Source organism: Rissa tridactyla, chromosome 21, assembly GCF_028500815.1.
Source record: "Rissa tridactyla isolate bRisTri1 chromosome 21, bRisTri1.patW.cur.20221130, whole genome shotgun sequence".
Lineage (NCBI taxonomy): Eukaryota > Metazoa > Chordata > Aves > Charadriiformes > Laridae > Rissa > Rissa tridactyla.
In genome coordinates this window covers 2919431-2932804 of record NC_071486.1, presented here as the reverse complement: position 1 = coordinate 2932804, position 13374 = coordinate 2919431, and the positions used below count along the sequence as shown (strand labels likewise).

The 13374-nt window shown below is 43.4% G+C and overlaps 1 protein-coding gene across 4 annotated transcripts in view; it reads left to right on the top strand.

The window, feature by feature from the left end:
- Positions 1–13374, top strand: part of BLTP3A (bridge-like lipid transfer protein family member 3A) — a 34963-nt gene that overhangs the window by 8745 nt on the left and 12844 nt on the right. For all 4 annotated transcript variants that reach the window (XR_008463268.1, XM_054181177.1, XM_054181175.1 and 1 more), the window contains exons 2-11: positions 5160–5322; positions 6923–6961; positions 7421–7512; positions 7724–7913; positions 8356–8496; positions 9083–9253; positions 10205–10382; positions 11412–11498; positions 12095–12259; positions 12756–12898. Coding sequence is in view for 3 of the 4 variants with exons in the window: in XM_054181177.1 (XP_054037152.1) it covers positions 5160–5322; positions 6923–6961; positions 7421–7512; positions 7724–7913; positions 8356–8496; positions 9083–9253; positions 10205–10382; positions 11412–11498; positions 12095–12259; positions 12756–12898 (1369 nt within the window). In the remaining variant the exon portion in view is untranslated. The remainder of the gene's footprint in view (positions 1–5159; positions 5323–6922; positions 6962–7420; positions 7513–7723; positions 7914–8355; positions 8497–9082; positions 9254–10204; positions 10383–11411; positions 11499–12094; positions 12260–12755; positions 12899–13374) is intronic.

Genomic DNA, 13374 nt, shown 5'->3' with positions numbered 1-13374 from the left:
TTCCTTGTCTGCAACTCTGAATCTCTCAATCTTGAGTAGCACTGTGCCTGCTTACCAGGCAGATTGCTCAACAGTTAGACCAAAAGCTTGAGTAAGTAAAATGGCTTTTCTTCCTGAAAGGGCTTTTACTTCTTCTTCCTATGTGACTTCGAGGCAGCTATTTTTTACTTTTACAGAAGTTTTGATCACTTGCCCGGTTTTATTTCCTCCATACTTATTTTTCAGTTCATTCCCAGACATGGATCTTGCAGTTAAAGCTTCTGCTGCTATCTTGCTTGAAAGTTTTCCTCTATTTGGAAGTCACTGACCTTTTCTTTTACTAGTCATGAACCTTTTTTTCCAAGTAAGCATGCTCTTTGTCTCCCAAGATAAGAGAGTTTAATATGAGGGTAAATGTCTTATCACAGAGACTTTTGGATTGTAGAAGATCTTCCCAAGGAAGATGGAAATCCCATTAAATGGCCTGTCCAAAACCTAACCAGACAAGGCTCTGGGAAAGATTTTGGGTAAGGAGCAAATTGCATTGGCCAGAATATAGTGGGGTTTTTTCACCATCTAATTTCTGTCCTTCTGCCATAGTTGCTTAGATTACGTATCTGTGTTACAAATTAAAGCAGAAAAACTTCATCTCTTCCCTTGCTGTTACCCTTATGAAGGCATGAACCTTGTCTGCAGCGGTTTCCCTGGGCCCCTTAATATTGCTTGTCTGTTTTCAGCTTCCAGCTGACAAGTTACCCCCTTCCTGGCTTACTTGTGTTTTGAGTATTTTTCCATCTGCAACTGTGGCTAGTATTGCAAGCCATACAGTTACTTGCTTCTGCCAATAGATGATGCTTGTCATTAAGTAAAATCAAGGTCACTGGTGTACTGCTAATTAGTTCTCACATATAATAACCATAGTAACAAAGATATTAATAGAAATAAATGTGTTTAGCTGTAGGTAGTGATTACATACAATAGACAATGATTACTGAATAACTGCAGAAGAAGCTAAGGCAGAAAATCTCGTTTGAGCATATGAAGAGAGGGTTCCTGTACCACGTGTCAGCAAGGTAATGCGAGAGAGAGATCTGAAAAGAAGTTTTATGGTTTCAGACATCTTCTTCTGACATTATCTGTCTATGGATTTGCTCAGTTGGAGACAGTGTGGCCAGACAGCTACAAATGTGAACATAAATTTATTATTTATGATTATAGCCTGGCTTTGGGCCAGAAATCAGATTTGGCCAAATTCCCTCTTGCAATCAGTGAGTTTGTGGCCTCTGGATATACAAGATGATGAATCAGGCAGTCATTCTTTTAGTAGTGACATCATTTTTTGACATATATTCAAGGTGATGTTTGAGCAAATAGACTGACAGTCCTGTGCCTTGCCCACCTAAAACCTGAAATGAGGCTTCAGAGCAAATGAATCATGATCTCAGAAACCGCCCAAGAAAGCTGAGGGTTTCTTAAAGAACATCATTCTTCTAGGCCAAATCCCAAGAAGGCATTGAGGTTTAAATCATCGGGGAGTTGTTAGTATCTTAGGATGAGACATTCAGTCTGCTATGGAATTAGGATGGCGCTGTTAATGACTGTATCTGTCTGCTTCTTATAAATGTTGATTGAGAGCCCTAATGCTCGTGTCGTCTAAAGTGGTAAGAAACAGTGGGAAACTGGGAAACGGACTGTAGGGAAAACTCTTCTCTGCAAACCACTGGGCTTACTTAGCCCAGAGGCTTGACCTAGCAGGACTTCCCTGGCTTATAGCTGTTATAAGGTTATAGCTTGTGTTTCCCACTGCCTTAACTGTGAATGCAGCAAGAACTTTTTAGTCCCTTGAAGGCCTTCTGTGGATGCTGGTGGCTGTGATGGTCCACTGGGCTGTGGTGCAGCAGATCCGCTTCTGGCTGGCAGACTCTCGCAGAGACAGAAAAGTTGCTCCCGGTATTGTTAGTGTGGATGGATGCATGCTTGTGTAAGTGTACACAGATGCAAAATGCCCTTGTGACTCTGCAGCGACAATTCTATAGAAGACAGAAAAAGGTTTTCTGGTTTTACTTTTGTCATGGTAATCCTGGCAAGCTCAAAAGGAGTGCTGTCCTTTGAGTTTACTGGCTTAGTGCTATGTGATGTCTGTTAGAGTTGCAAAAAAAAAAAAAGTGCAAATATCCCACACTGTCGGTTTTCCTAATAGCTACCATTTTCATTCACTTTTCTCTAAGCCAGCAATCCATGCTGCCAAAAATGTTACTGTTGATGAGTATGAATGGAGCGAGCCTGCCAACAAACATCTAAAATTGTCTGCTCTTGCTGCTTTTTTCCTCCCCTGGCAGTGACCAAAGCAGTTCCTTTCAAGAAGTAGTGAAGATTTGGCATCTAAGAACTCCCAAATTCACAGGCACACTTCAACTGTTTTACTCCTGTAAGCCCCATCTGACATGCATTACATGTCTCAAGATACCTTAAATTTGAAGATTATTCCATTTGAAGAGCTTGGATTCCTCTACAGGGGAAGAAACTGAGAGCAGGGGACGTGATAATAAACATACCTTCAGGAATTTTGACTGTGTGGTTTAAAAGAGAGAATTTGTTTCAATTTTAGATTTTTGCTTACAAAACTTGCAGCTTCTGTTGTCCCATTGTCAGTGGGGTCTGTAACCTCTCCTTTGGGGGTGGAATGGTACATTTTGGTGCATCGAGAATGCCTCATGAAAGGATTCTTCTGTAGAGTCTGGTGGCACTCATGGTGGTTTTCTTACCTGTTCAGCAGGATCTCTGCAGCCTCTCCCTGTAGGTGATTACAAATAGTTATTTGTTTTTAGCTAGATCATGTTTCATACCACTCTCTCCACCAGTGTCCTGTTTCACAGCTTTAGTGTCCTTTCACTAGGTTACTGTTCTTTTTGATACACGTACACACTAAATAAAGGTGATGCCCTGGTTTAGACAAGTTCTTATGTTTTTCTTCTGCATTACCAGCTGAAAGCAGCTTGCCTATCTAAGCATGCTTAGCCCAGGATGAGGATCTGATAAGCCTGTGGTTTGATCCTCGCTTTAACAAGTGTGGGAAAGCTGCTCTGTGCCTCAGCCTCTCCCCACCTGTAAGCTGATCACTACCCACAGCAGCCTGTGAGCTTAACAGTGCCAAGTGCTTTTTATTACCTACCTGTTCAGGTTGTATTTGTTTCATTCTTAGTATCCAGTCCCAAGTGGGCATGATTACAACAGCTTTCAACAGAGCTGGCTCTCTAATGCAAGACAAGGATGCTCGTGTATTGCCCCTGGAGGTATTTGGTCTAATTTTCAGCAGTGTCTGAGATTGGGTGCTTGCGACAGGACTCCAAGCACAAATTTTATAGATGCTCAGCATATCCCTGCATCTCCCCGCCAGTGGAGCAGCTGCTGTGTCACACTCTGGAATATGTTATTTCTTTGTACAGATGCTGAGAAGCAGTGTTGAACTTGGCCACCTTCCTGGGTGTGTTTAAACAAGAGGGCCTCCAGTTAAAGGGAGTAACAAGTTTAAAGTGAACGTGTCAGCCTGAGATGCTGACAGGTGTGTTATAAACTTGGTCTTTAATCAGCTGTCAGTGTGTACCTTTGTCTCAAGGGAGGGAGGCGACAGCATGACACAGTAAATGTCTGACTCAGGCTTCTGTGGTGGCAGGAGACTCTACAGTGGCAGGGGTGAAGGTAAAAAGCAGTAGTAGGCAAACCCCCAGCTGTTTGTGCCACCCTCCTCTTCCAGGAGTTGCCGCATCAGTAGCGTAGGGTTGGCATCAGTGGCTCTGCGCTGTCTGTCAGACTTTCTCCTAATAAAATGTTCGCTTTGGAAAGGCACTTTTGCCCCAGGAAGCCCTGGGTTGACTGACTAGCAGCTGCCCTGGTGTCTCAGCCAATTTTGTACCGCACCTCATTCTCTTACGGTGGCCACATCAGCTGCCACCCTGGCAGTGTGGCTCTGGTTCCTGCTCCCCTCTTTTAGTAATGACTTTGTTCCAGATGCCCTTTGTGCCTTTCACAGAGAAGTAGCCCACGCTGCTGGTGCAGGAAAGGAGAGAGAATGGCAGCGTGTGACTAACTGTGAGCCTAATCCTGCTTATGCTGACAATAGGGTCTTTCTTTCTCTTCCGCTTTCTGGACCACTGTACAGAATTAGAATTAGCATTAGTGTGGAGGAATGTGTGGAATAAGCCCTGGCTTCAGTAGTGGGTGAGTTGTTTGGCAGCTTCAAATCCTGTGACTGCGGAGTGTCCTGGTGTGAGCTGCCTCGCTCCCTTGGTGATGGCCCCTTCTGCACAGAAGGGTTGTTCGATGGAGACAGCTGTCCCGGTGAGGTATTGCTGACACGCATACAGCCTCCATGGTCTACTGCCCTCTAAACTGGTTCCTTAGGGGCCACAGTGGTTTTAATGAAATCAGAAGTCTTCAAATTTGCCCCAGAATACATTGTTCTTGAGGAGTCCTGCTGAAATTGTTTCATCCGTTGCATTTTGGATGCATCTGAAGATTGTAGGCTGCACACAAGGGAGGTGGAAACAACAGAAGCACTTGGGAGGAGGAATTGCAACCAGAGAGAGCAGCAGCTGCTGGCTGCCAAAAGGAGAGGAAGACGGGAGCTTGGGCTGGTCACCAGGAGGGGAGTTAGGTTGCATGCTTGGACCTGCTGACCAAAGAACAGGCTGGACTTCGAGACTGGTATTTAAAGGGACAGCCGTAAAAATTATTTATTAATGACCTTTTCCTTTCCTGTGTCAAAAACTTCAAAAAAAATATCTAGATAATTAAACTTTTCACCACTGATATGGTACTTCTGAGGGAAGTAAAATTGCTGACCTGCTTTGCTTTTCTTTGTTTTTGTCCTAGGGCAATTTTGTTGGTTTCCAGGTTCCCAGTGCTTTAGAAAGAATTTTGAGTTTCCCAAACTTGAATTAAAAGAAAAACAAAGTCCTTTGTCAAAGAAAGTCAAAGAAGAACAAGTCCTTCAAATGTCAAAGTGTAAACACTTTTTTTTTTTTCTGGAGCAACCAACATGCCCTGGGTTTAAAAATGTCAGAAGGCATTTAACAAAACAACACGAAGATTTTTATACTTAAAATAGCTCTCTTAAAGGCTCCTTTAGCCCCAGCTTTGCTGGGGGTTGTTTTTAGAGTCTCCTCTTTCTTCTCTTGTAGGTTTACCAAGAATCTCTCTCCAGACAAAATCAACCTGAGCACGTTGAAAGGGCAGGGGCAGCTGACTAACTTGGAGCTGGATGAAGAGGTGCTGCAGAATGTGCTGGAGCTGCCCACCTGGCTTGCCATCACTCGCGTCTACTGTAACAAGGCATCTATCAGGGTGAGCAGAGGAGCCTGCGCTCGCATCCCCGGAGGCAGATGAGGCCCTCCGTTGGCAGCTTCTGTGTGTCATTTAGGAATTTCTGATGACGAATCATGATGTGATTCAATCCATGCATCTCAAAACCTATGCTTTAGGTGTGAGTCTTGCTAATTGAATGCTATGAGATGCCCTTTGGTGAAACCTGACATGGCTGGCTTTGCCAAGCGCTCTGCCCCTGATGGTGGCCTGCAGCAGATGGTAGAGGATGCTGAGAGAGCACAGAAAAAGTGTGTGTGATCCTTCCTCACCTTCAGGTGACTCATTAAGCCAGCAGTCAGGTCTTTATAGTTAATAGCCACTGATGAATTTCCAGCAATTTGCTGCGTATGCTGTCTGGACTCACTTGCTCATCCAGAGCGTGCTATGGCAAAGAATCCCAGAGCTTAACTACATCTACTTTTGCTTGTATCAACCCTGCATATACTAGTTTTAGTTGATGACCTCCTGGTGCTGCTATTGGAAAAAATAGCGAACTATCATTCCCTGCACATCACCTCGATGTCGCTTAGGATTTTACAGACATCTCTGGTCATTCCCTGCTATTTTGATACCAGAGTTGTTTGCTGTGTCTTCCTTCATCTATGCTGACTTTTCTTTTTAATGCTAAAGAAGTAACACAGGCCTCCAACAGGAATAGGAAGCAGAGAGAAATGGAGTGCAGTTCTCTGAAAGCCTAATTATGCTGTGAGATATTGTAAAAATAAACTGAAGTTAAGTCTTAATTGTTGAAAGTGTCATTCATGAGAAGTGTGTGAATAGTGCATGTGGAAAGCTGCACTCTCTGCTCTCAGTCAGCCTTTGCGCCCACAGTTAGCCATTTACATGCATAATCACTGAAATTGTGCAAGCAGTTGCACTTTTGCACACTGAACTCCTCTTACAAATTCTTTCTCATTGTGGTTTTTAGAGCAAAAAAATTTATTTCTTTTTCAGTTGGTATGAAGTGACAGAGTGTTTAATCTCAATTGGTACTAACCATAGTTGTATTACGTGAATGTAAAAGTTTTTAGTGTATCAGAGAGACTTGCTATAAAAGAAATATGTCTCTACTCTGCCAAGTGACAATAAAAATGAGCCTCTCTTGCTCATCTGATCTGCTCTGCTTTTAGAGTCAGATCTGCTTAATTTAGTAACAAACGTGTTCTCCCTCCTACGACAACTGCAGAATAAGTGTTGCTGTAAGAAAATAAATTGAGTATTTTTTGTTTGTGCACAGTCTTCAAAGGTGTTACCTGACTCCAATAACAGCAGCAATTAATTGTAAACTCTTCAAGGACAATGTTCTCTATGAAAGAATATGAAAAATCAGAATTTGACCTGCAGACTATCTGTTACTTGTGATGATATGTGAGATCCAAAAGCTAAGCTGGATTTATAGGTCTGGTGGCTGGAATGTCTTTTCGCTTGTCTGTGTGAGCCTGACCTGGATTTGGTGAGACATGATGGATTGTCACTGTGATCATTTCTCAGAGAAGAACTTTGGACTCACGGTTCCCTGTGATTTCTCAAACTTTCCAATGCAAAATGTAACCTTGTAACCTCAACTTTATTTTTTCAGATCCAGTGGACAAAGCTGAAAACGCACCCAATCTGCCTGGTAATGTTTCCTCTTTTGTTCATTGCTTTTATTTCTTTACTTGAGAAAAATCCTGCAAAGGGAAACTGAAGTGCACACTCAAATGTTCATTTGACCTAAATCCTCAAGGCCCTTAGCACATAGGGGAAGGGGAGTTCTGAGAATAGTCCTGTTTGGCGATGGCTGACCTCCCATGAGACCCACATCTCACTGCAGGACCGAGGTGGTCTGAGCTCTCAGTGAAGTCCAGGGCAGCCTTGTGCCTCGTTTTTGTTGTTTGTTTTCCCCCCACTTCTGGGGATTCAGATTACCCAACAATCTTGGCACTGATGGTGTGAGAGTTTTAGCACATGGGACTCTTGGAGAGGCATGAGAACCCAGAGCTTGTTTATTCCTGCCCCGGAACCTCAGACCTAAGGCTGGTAGCCTGAGCTTGAGTCTTGGTCTTGTATTTATTGCTTCCATGTTCTGCCTTTACAGTACCTGGATAAAGTGGAGGTGGAGATGCGAACATGTGAAGAGCCTCGGCCACCCAACGGACAGTCTCCCATTGCTCTTGCTGCAGGTCAAAGGTCAGATCCTGAGCCCTATGGTTTCTTTCTGACATGCTACTGAGCTATGGGTGGCCCTTGTTCTCGAAGGTTAACCACTGGCCTCTCTACAGTCAGGTTTAAGTGGTTCTAGTATTGCTTATAAACCTTGGAGTCTCTCTGTATGTATCCTTACCTCTGCCAGGCCTTTTATTGTAACAGGTGATGACTTTGAGAGATCTTCTCTTTGCAGTGAATATGGCTTTGCTGAAAAAGTCGTGGAGGGGATGTTTATTGTTGTCAATTCCATCACCATCAAGATTCACTCCAAGGCCTTTCATGCTTCTTTTGAGCTATGGCAGCTCCAAGGCTACAGTGTCAACCCAAACTGGCAACAGAGCGACTTGCGGCTCACCCGCATTACAGATCCGCAGAGAGGAGAGGTAAGGAGTCGCCTTATGTTGCCTGCCATAATGTGCACAGAAGAGTGACACTCGTGTAACCCAAGTCCTCTGGGGTAATCAGGCTATTGTCTGAATTCTCACACAGTGACGGTAGGGAGGTTTGAGCTTGCCTACCATTTGCTGGAACAGGGTGGCTGAGAGCTGACTTGCGTTCGGGGCTTTCTCTGAGCTTTTCTAATCTGAGAGAATGAAACTGGAGAAGCTCTGAATGCCCTTGTGACTTGTCCGGTTTTAAACTCGATTTGAGAGAGGGGGTTGGATGTTACCCGGTACATGATTTTGGTTTTGTACTGGAATCACAGAAGAAAAACTTGTCAAACTATTTTCTGTGGCCTTGATTTATTCCACATCCTTTAAGCGTTTATTTTAATCCTTGAAGTTGTTGAAAATCTCACCATTTTCCTGTTTTTCTTCTGGGCAGGTTTTGACGTTCAAAGAGCTCACCTGGCAGACACTTAGGATAGAAGCAGATGCCACTGACAATGGCGATCAGGATCCTGTTACTACTCCTCTGAGACTCATTACTAACCAGGGGAGGATCCAGATCTCTCTCAAGAGAAGGGTGAGAGTTTCCTCCATACGTTGCAGGATACAGTCTTCCTGCCTGGTGCGGTGATGATGCATACTTCCTCCCACGTTCCCCAGCAGCCGTTCTGTTCCTTCACAAATGTTGAGCCCAAGCTGCTATATCACTCTGTGTTTTCTGTTGGAGACAGCTGCGTTCCTACCAAATGTCAAAGCAGTTTATTTCCCAGAGGGTAACATGTATGGAGCAAGTTTTTTAAATCCCTTCGAACATCCCAAGGAGAGCTGTCATCTCTTTACTAGGAGATTAAAGGCTGGTAGCCTTATTTTTAGCTGTCAACAGATATGCGATGATGAAAAAAATATTAAACCATCTGGGGGTTGGGGTTTTTTTTTTTCTTTTTTTAAAACCAGTGAGCCATTTGCCTCCTAAAGAGGAGGAAGCTTTGACTACTTTCTTTCTCAGAGGAGGTACTGTGGACATCCACCAGACAAGTTAATTTCTCCCTCAGATGAGTTTCAGAGCGGCATTTCTTATTTCTGCTACAGCTTCCATGTATTATGAAGAATGGATGTATATGGTTGAAATTCCTAAAGTCCATGACTCCTCCTTGCTCTTTCAGACCAAAGACTGCAATGTGATGGCATCTAAGCTGATGTTTCTCCTTGATGACCTGCTCTGGGTGCTGACAGACTCTCAGCTGAAAGCAATGATGAAATATGCGGAGTCTCTGAGTGAAGCCATGGAGAAGTCTGCCCAGCAGAGGAAAAGCTTGGCACCAGAGTCTGTACAGGTGAGTGAGTCATGAAGTGACCAAAGGAGTTGGATTCATTGCCAGTAAGCATCAGAGAATGTTCATACATAGTCACGGGCTAGATTCTGTCTGATGGGGGGGAAAAGTGGTGTTAAGTTGCATGGCTTTCCAGGTTTGCCTGGCACGTGGAAAGTTGCAGAGGATCCCACGAGGGTTTGATTTGGTAATAAGCAATAAATATGTTCTAGAAATAATCTTTTCTGTCTCTGAACGACTATCTGCATGAGTCTGGGGGAAGGGACTCTGGTATAATAAATTATGACATAAAACCATAGTGAGCTGTGATGCTCAAGGGAAAACATTTGGCATTCAGTTTCACTGTTGTTGTTTGGGTTTCTTGTTTTCTTTCTCCTACTCTGGAGAGAGCTCTTGATTTTTGCAATTGTTCTTTGGTTCACATATAGCCTAGCAGTGTACGAGAACCTTAGAACAGCTGCTTCTGCCAGTGACCTTGAACTTCCCTTACCACTTTCTTTGTTTTCAAAATTCTGTGAAACGTCACAGAATAAATACATAGAGCAGAGGACAAAAGATGTTTTCAGAGACAAGGATGAGGGAAGAAGAATATTGCTGATGCTGGTGGAAGCTCTGGGGAAGGAGGGCTGTGCACATAGTGCAGTGAGATTACATAGAAGGGGGGAGGATCAGGAATATTTAGCCCTTTTTGTCCAGGAGTCTTACAGCGTATTTCAAGATAAATGAACGGTAGCTTGATGTAGAGGAGGCAGAACCACAGCAAAAGAGTTTTGCTCGTGAGAACATAGGAAAGGATCCAGATTTCTGGACTCCCAATTCGATTTCTGTAGATTGATGCCTTGCAGTCTGGAAGATTGCATGCATTGTTTTACATTGCATTATAACCTCTCTCTATTTTATTTTTTTATTTTTTTCTTTCTATTAGTTCTTACCGAGCTTGTGTCTCTCTAATAGATCACACCACCTGCTCCAAGTACCCAGCAGTCCTGGTCTCAGCCATTTGGAGTCAGCCCGAATGCAAGTAGCATTGGTCAATACTTTGATAAGCATGACATGAAAGAGTCGTCGTACCACCTCCTCATCTCGCGCTTGGATCTGCATATCTGTGATGACAGCCACACTCGAGAGTCAGGTAACCGAGAGCAGGAGGAAAACATTAATCCGGTCATTAATTTTTGGTCTTGAAGGAGGATTTTCCTCTTGAAAACAAGCATCTTTCACGTTACTGTTACCCAGTAAGGCAATAGGCAGTTGTTCAGGCTGATAGAGAGATCAGTTCTGTACCTCTGAACTAGGTATTGGAAAATCTTTCGTACCTCCATTGTACAAACATGGGGAGGTCCATCAGTGGACAAGGTTGCTGGTGACGTAGTTGAAATGATAGAGGATATGCTATAGGAACAATCTGGTATTGAGCAATGGGAATAAAGCGCGATCATTCCACTTGGTGAGAAAAAGTTTGCTTTGACAGTATTCAGGACATTCACGGCAGCAAGGATTCTTTGCCGCCTTTGACAGACCATTCCCCCGCCTACCATGTTCTTTTCAAGCAAGACTTCGCTAACTAGTGTCTGTTTTACTCCTAGCTGCCCCCTACTGAGGTAGAATTCTAAGTACTTTTTTCTCTTCTGAGGCAAAGGTGCCCCTCTCTCTCTCTATGCACAACCGTCTCTGATCCAAGTTGTACTGTTTGCTTTCATGCATCATCCCTTTAAAAAAGAAAAAAAAAATCTCCTACCCACATCCATCACTGTTGCAAATATTTTTTTAATTAATCTGTGCATGGCTGTCTCCTGACCTGCTGTTAGCAACATCTTGTCTCAGTTTTGTTGTCTTTATTTCACTGGTTTTACCAGCAAGTGTTGGAAACACAAGTGCTGGTTATTGTAGTGGGCCTGGGAAGCAATGGGATCTTGCAGTTTGCTATTTGAGCTTCTAGATCTGGTTCTTACGATACAAACTGTTGGCCTGTTACATTCCCTTGTCCTTTTCCTTCCTAGGACAAGGTTTTGATACAGCTTTCTAAAAGTTGATACCCTAATACTGGCCACGATGATAATCAATCAGTGGTGGCAATCAAAGCAATGTTGTTCTGAATTCTCCTGGACCAGGACTTGGATTGTACAGCTGATCATGATTTTCTTTGTTCTGTTTTCCGCAGGTGCTTTGAAGCATGGGATGCTGGGAGGTGCCATGCAGCTGACCTTCAGGAGGATGGCTTTTGACTATTATCCTTTCCACAGGGCAGGTAGGGGAGCGTGTGGCCTCCCGACTTGAGGAGGGGGATTAAATAGAATTTGAAGAACAGTGATGCTATATGGCTTCAGGAAGAAAGGCTACAGAAAGGACTGGGGACTTAAATCCTCATGGGCAGGGTTAATCTAATTTACCTGTCAGCGGCTGACTGACAAGTTGCTGGCAGAGCAGAGTACAAAGAGAGGAGTGAGTTGCTGTCTGTTGTAAAGACATCAACTTGAAACTATAGATTCCTTTTCAGTTGCTTAAGCTCTGAATCTGGTTCTTACATGTGCCTAATCAATTTGGAAGGCTTATAAGATGTATCCCAGGAGAAAATCTGTTTGTGGTTAACTGAAGAATCAAGGAAAAGTGACCTTGGCATTCTTCCCAACACTTGAATTTGGAACACTTGCTGGTAGGACCAGCTCTGTTGTATGAAACCCTGTGCTTGTTTCACCAGCACTTAGTATGCTGCATATTGCATGTTCCAGATGTGGTATCAATAAAGAGGAATGCTGTACAGATTTGCACACATTCAGGGGCACAGGAGGGTTGCATGTATCCAGGAATATAATTTTTAAAGGCAGGATGCTTGTTTTCATGCAGGAGATGCCTGCAGGCATTGGGTGCGGTACAGTGAAGCAATGGAAACACGGGGACAGTGGGCAAAGAAGTTGGTGAATGAATTTCAAAGCAAGATTGAGAAGCTTTATGAAGAAACAGACCCTGCATTTGCCAGGACTCCACTTTCCCCCTTCAAAAGGAAACCAGGTAATGATATTTGATAAAACTCCTAGTAAAGCAGGAGACGATAACAATTTTGCTCCAACCATCTAGTTACCTCTGCCCATTTTAGCAGGCTGACTTGTTGGTGCAGAAATCCATAGCACACTAAAAGTCATGAATATAATGGTGAAGGAAAGTGGCTATCATACTGGAATAACACTGCAGCAAGAACAGACAGACTGCAGTCATCACTTTCCTAGCTTATTTATTGAGTTTATCTGCAAGCGAGTATATGAGTAAATTAAATACTTACAGTCTAGCTGAAGAATGTGTTCTCTCGCTACAGAGCATACTCATCTTTCAGTGTTCTTCCTTCAAAAGTCCTAAGTTTTTTTTTTTCCTGCCTAACTGTGCCCATCTGTTTCTAATTTTGGGACTGTTAATTCTGCTCTGTAAGCACATACGTGTTGGTATTGATGCTGAAGTGTGCAGCAAAGGAGAGGAGTAAAACCCTATTGGTTCTGCTGTTCCATCCCCCCAGATGCTTCATTGAGTCCTCATAAAAGTCCCTTAGAGAAAGGCCGTATACCTCCCACAAGTTTGCCACGGCTCCGGCACCCTCCCTGGAACCGGCTTCGATCCAGCTGTGTGGTAATTCGAGTGGATGACTTGGATGTTCACCAGGTAGGGATTTCATCAGTGTCTGGAGATGTTCATGTCATTTCAAAAAAAGAAATTTAGTCTGATATGATTCAAATGAATCATGCAAATCTTATGTCATCCAAGACAACCAAAACTCCATACAGAGAACCCAAATGCAATACATTATGTTGCATGTAAAACTTTGAAATGAAGTGTGAACAGATAATTTTCACGTTCAGGGGAAACAGCATACATAACCACAGAGTTTCTGCATCTAAACTTTAATCAAGCATTAGCCCAGGGTAACAGATTCCATGCATTTGAGAAGTTAGTGAGGATATGGATTTTTGACAGAGGAGGAATAAGTCTTCCCTCGTGCTTTCTGATCCAGGACAGAAAGCATTCCTAGACCGGATCAGGCCCTACACCCGTATACCCTGTAACCATTGCAAGGGCGTAATCAGTACCAGATACTGTAATGGACTTACTAACAGGCTGTTAATCTTGAAGAAAGCTAT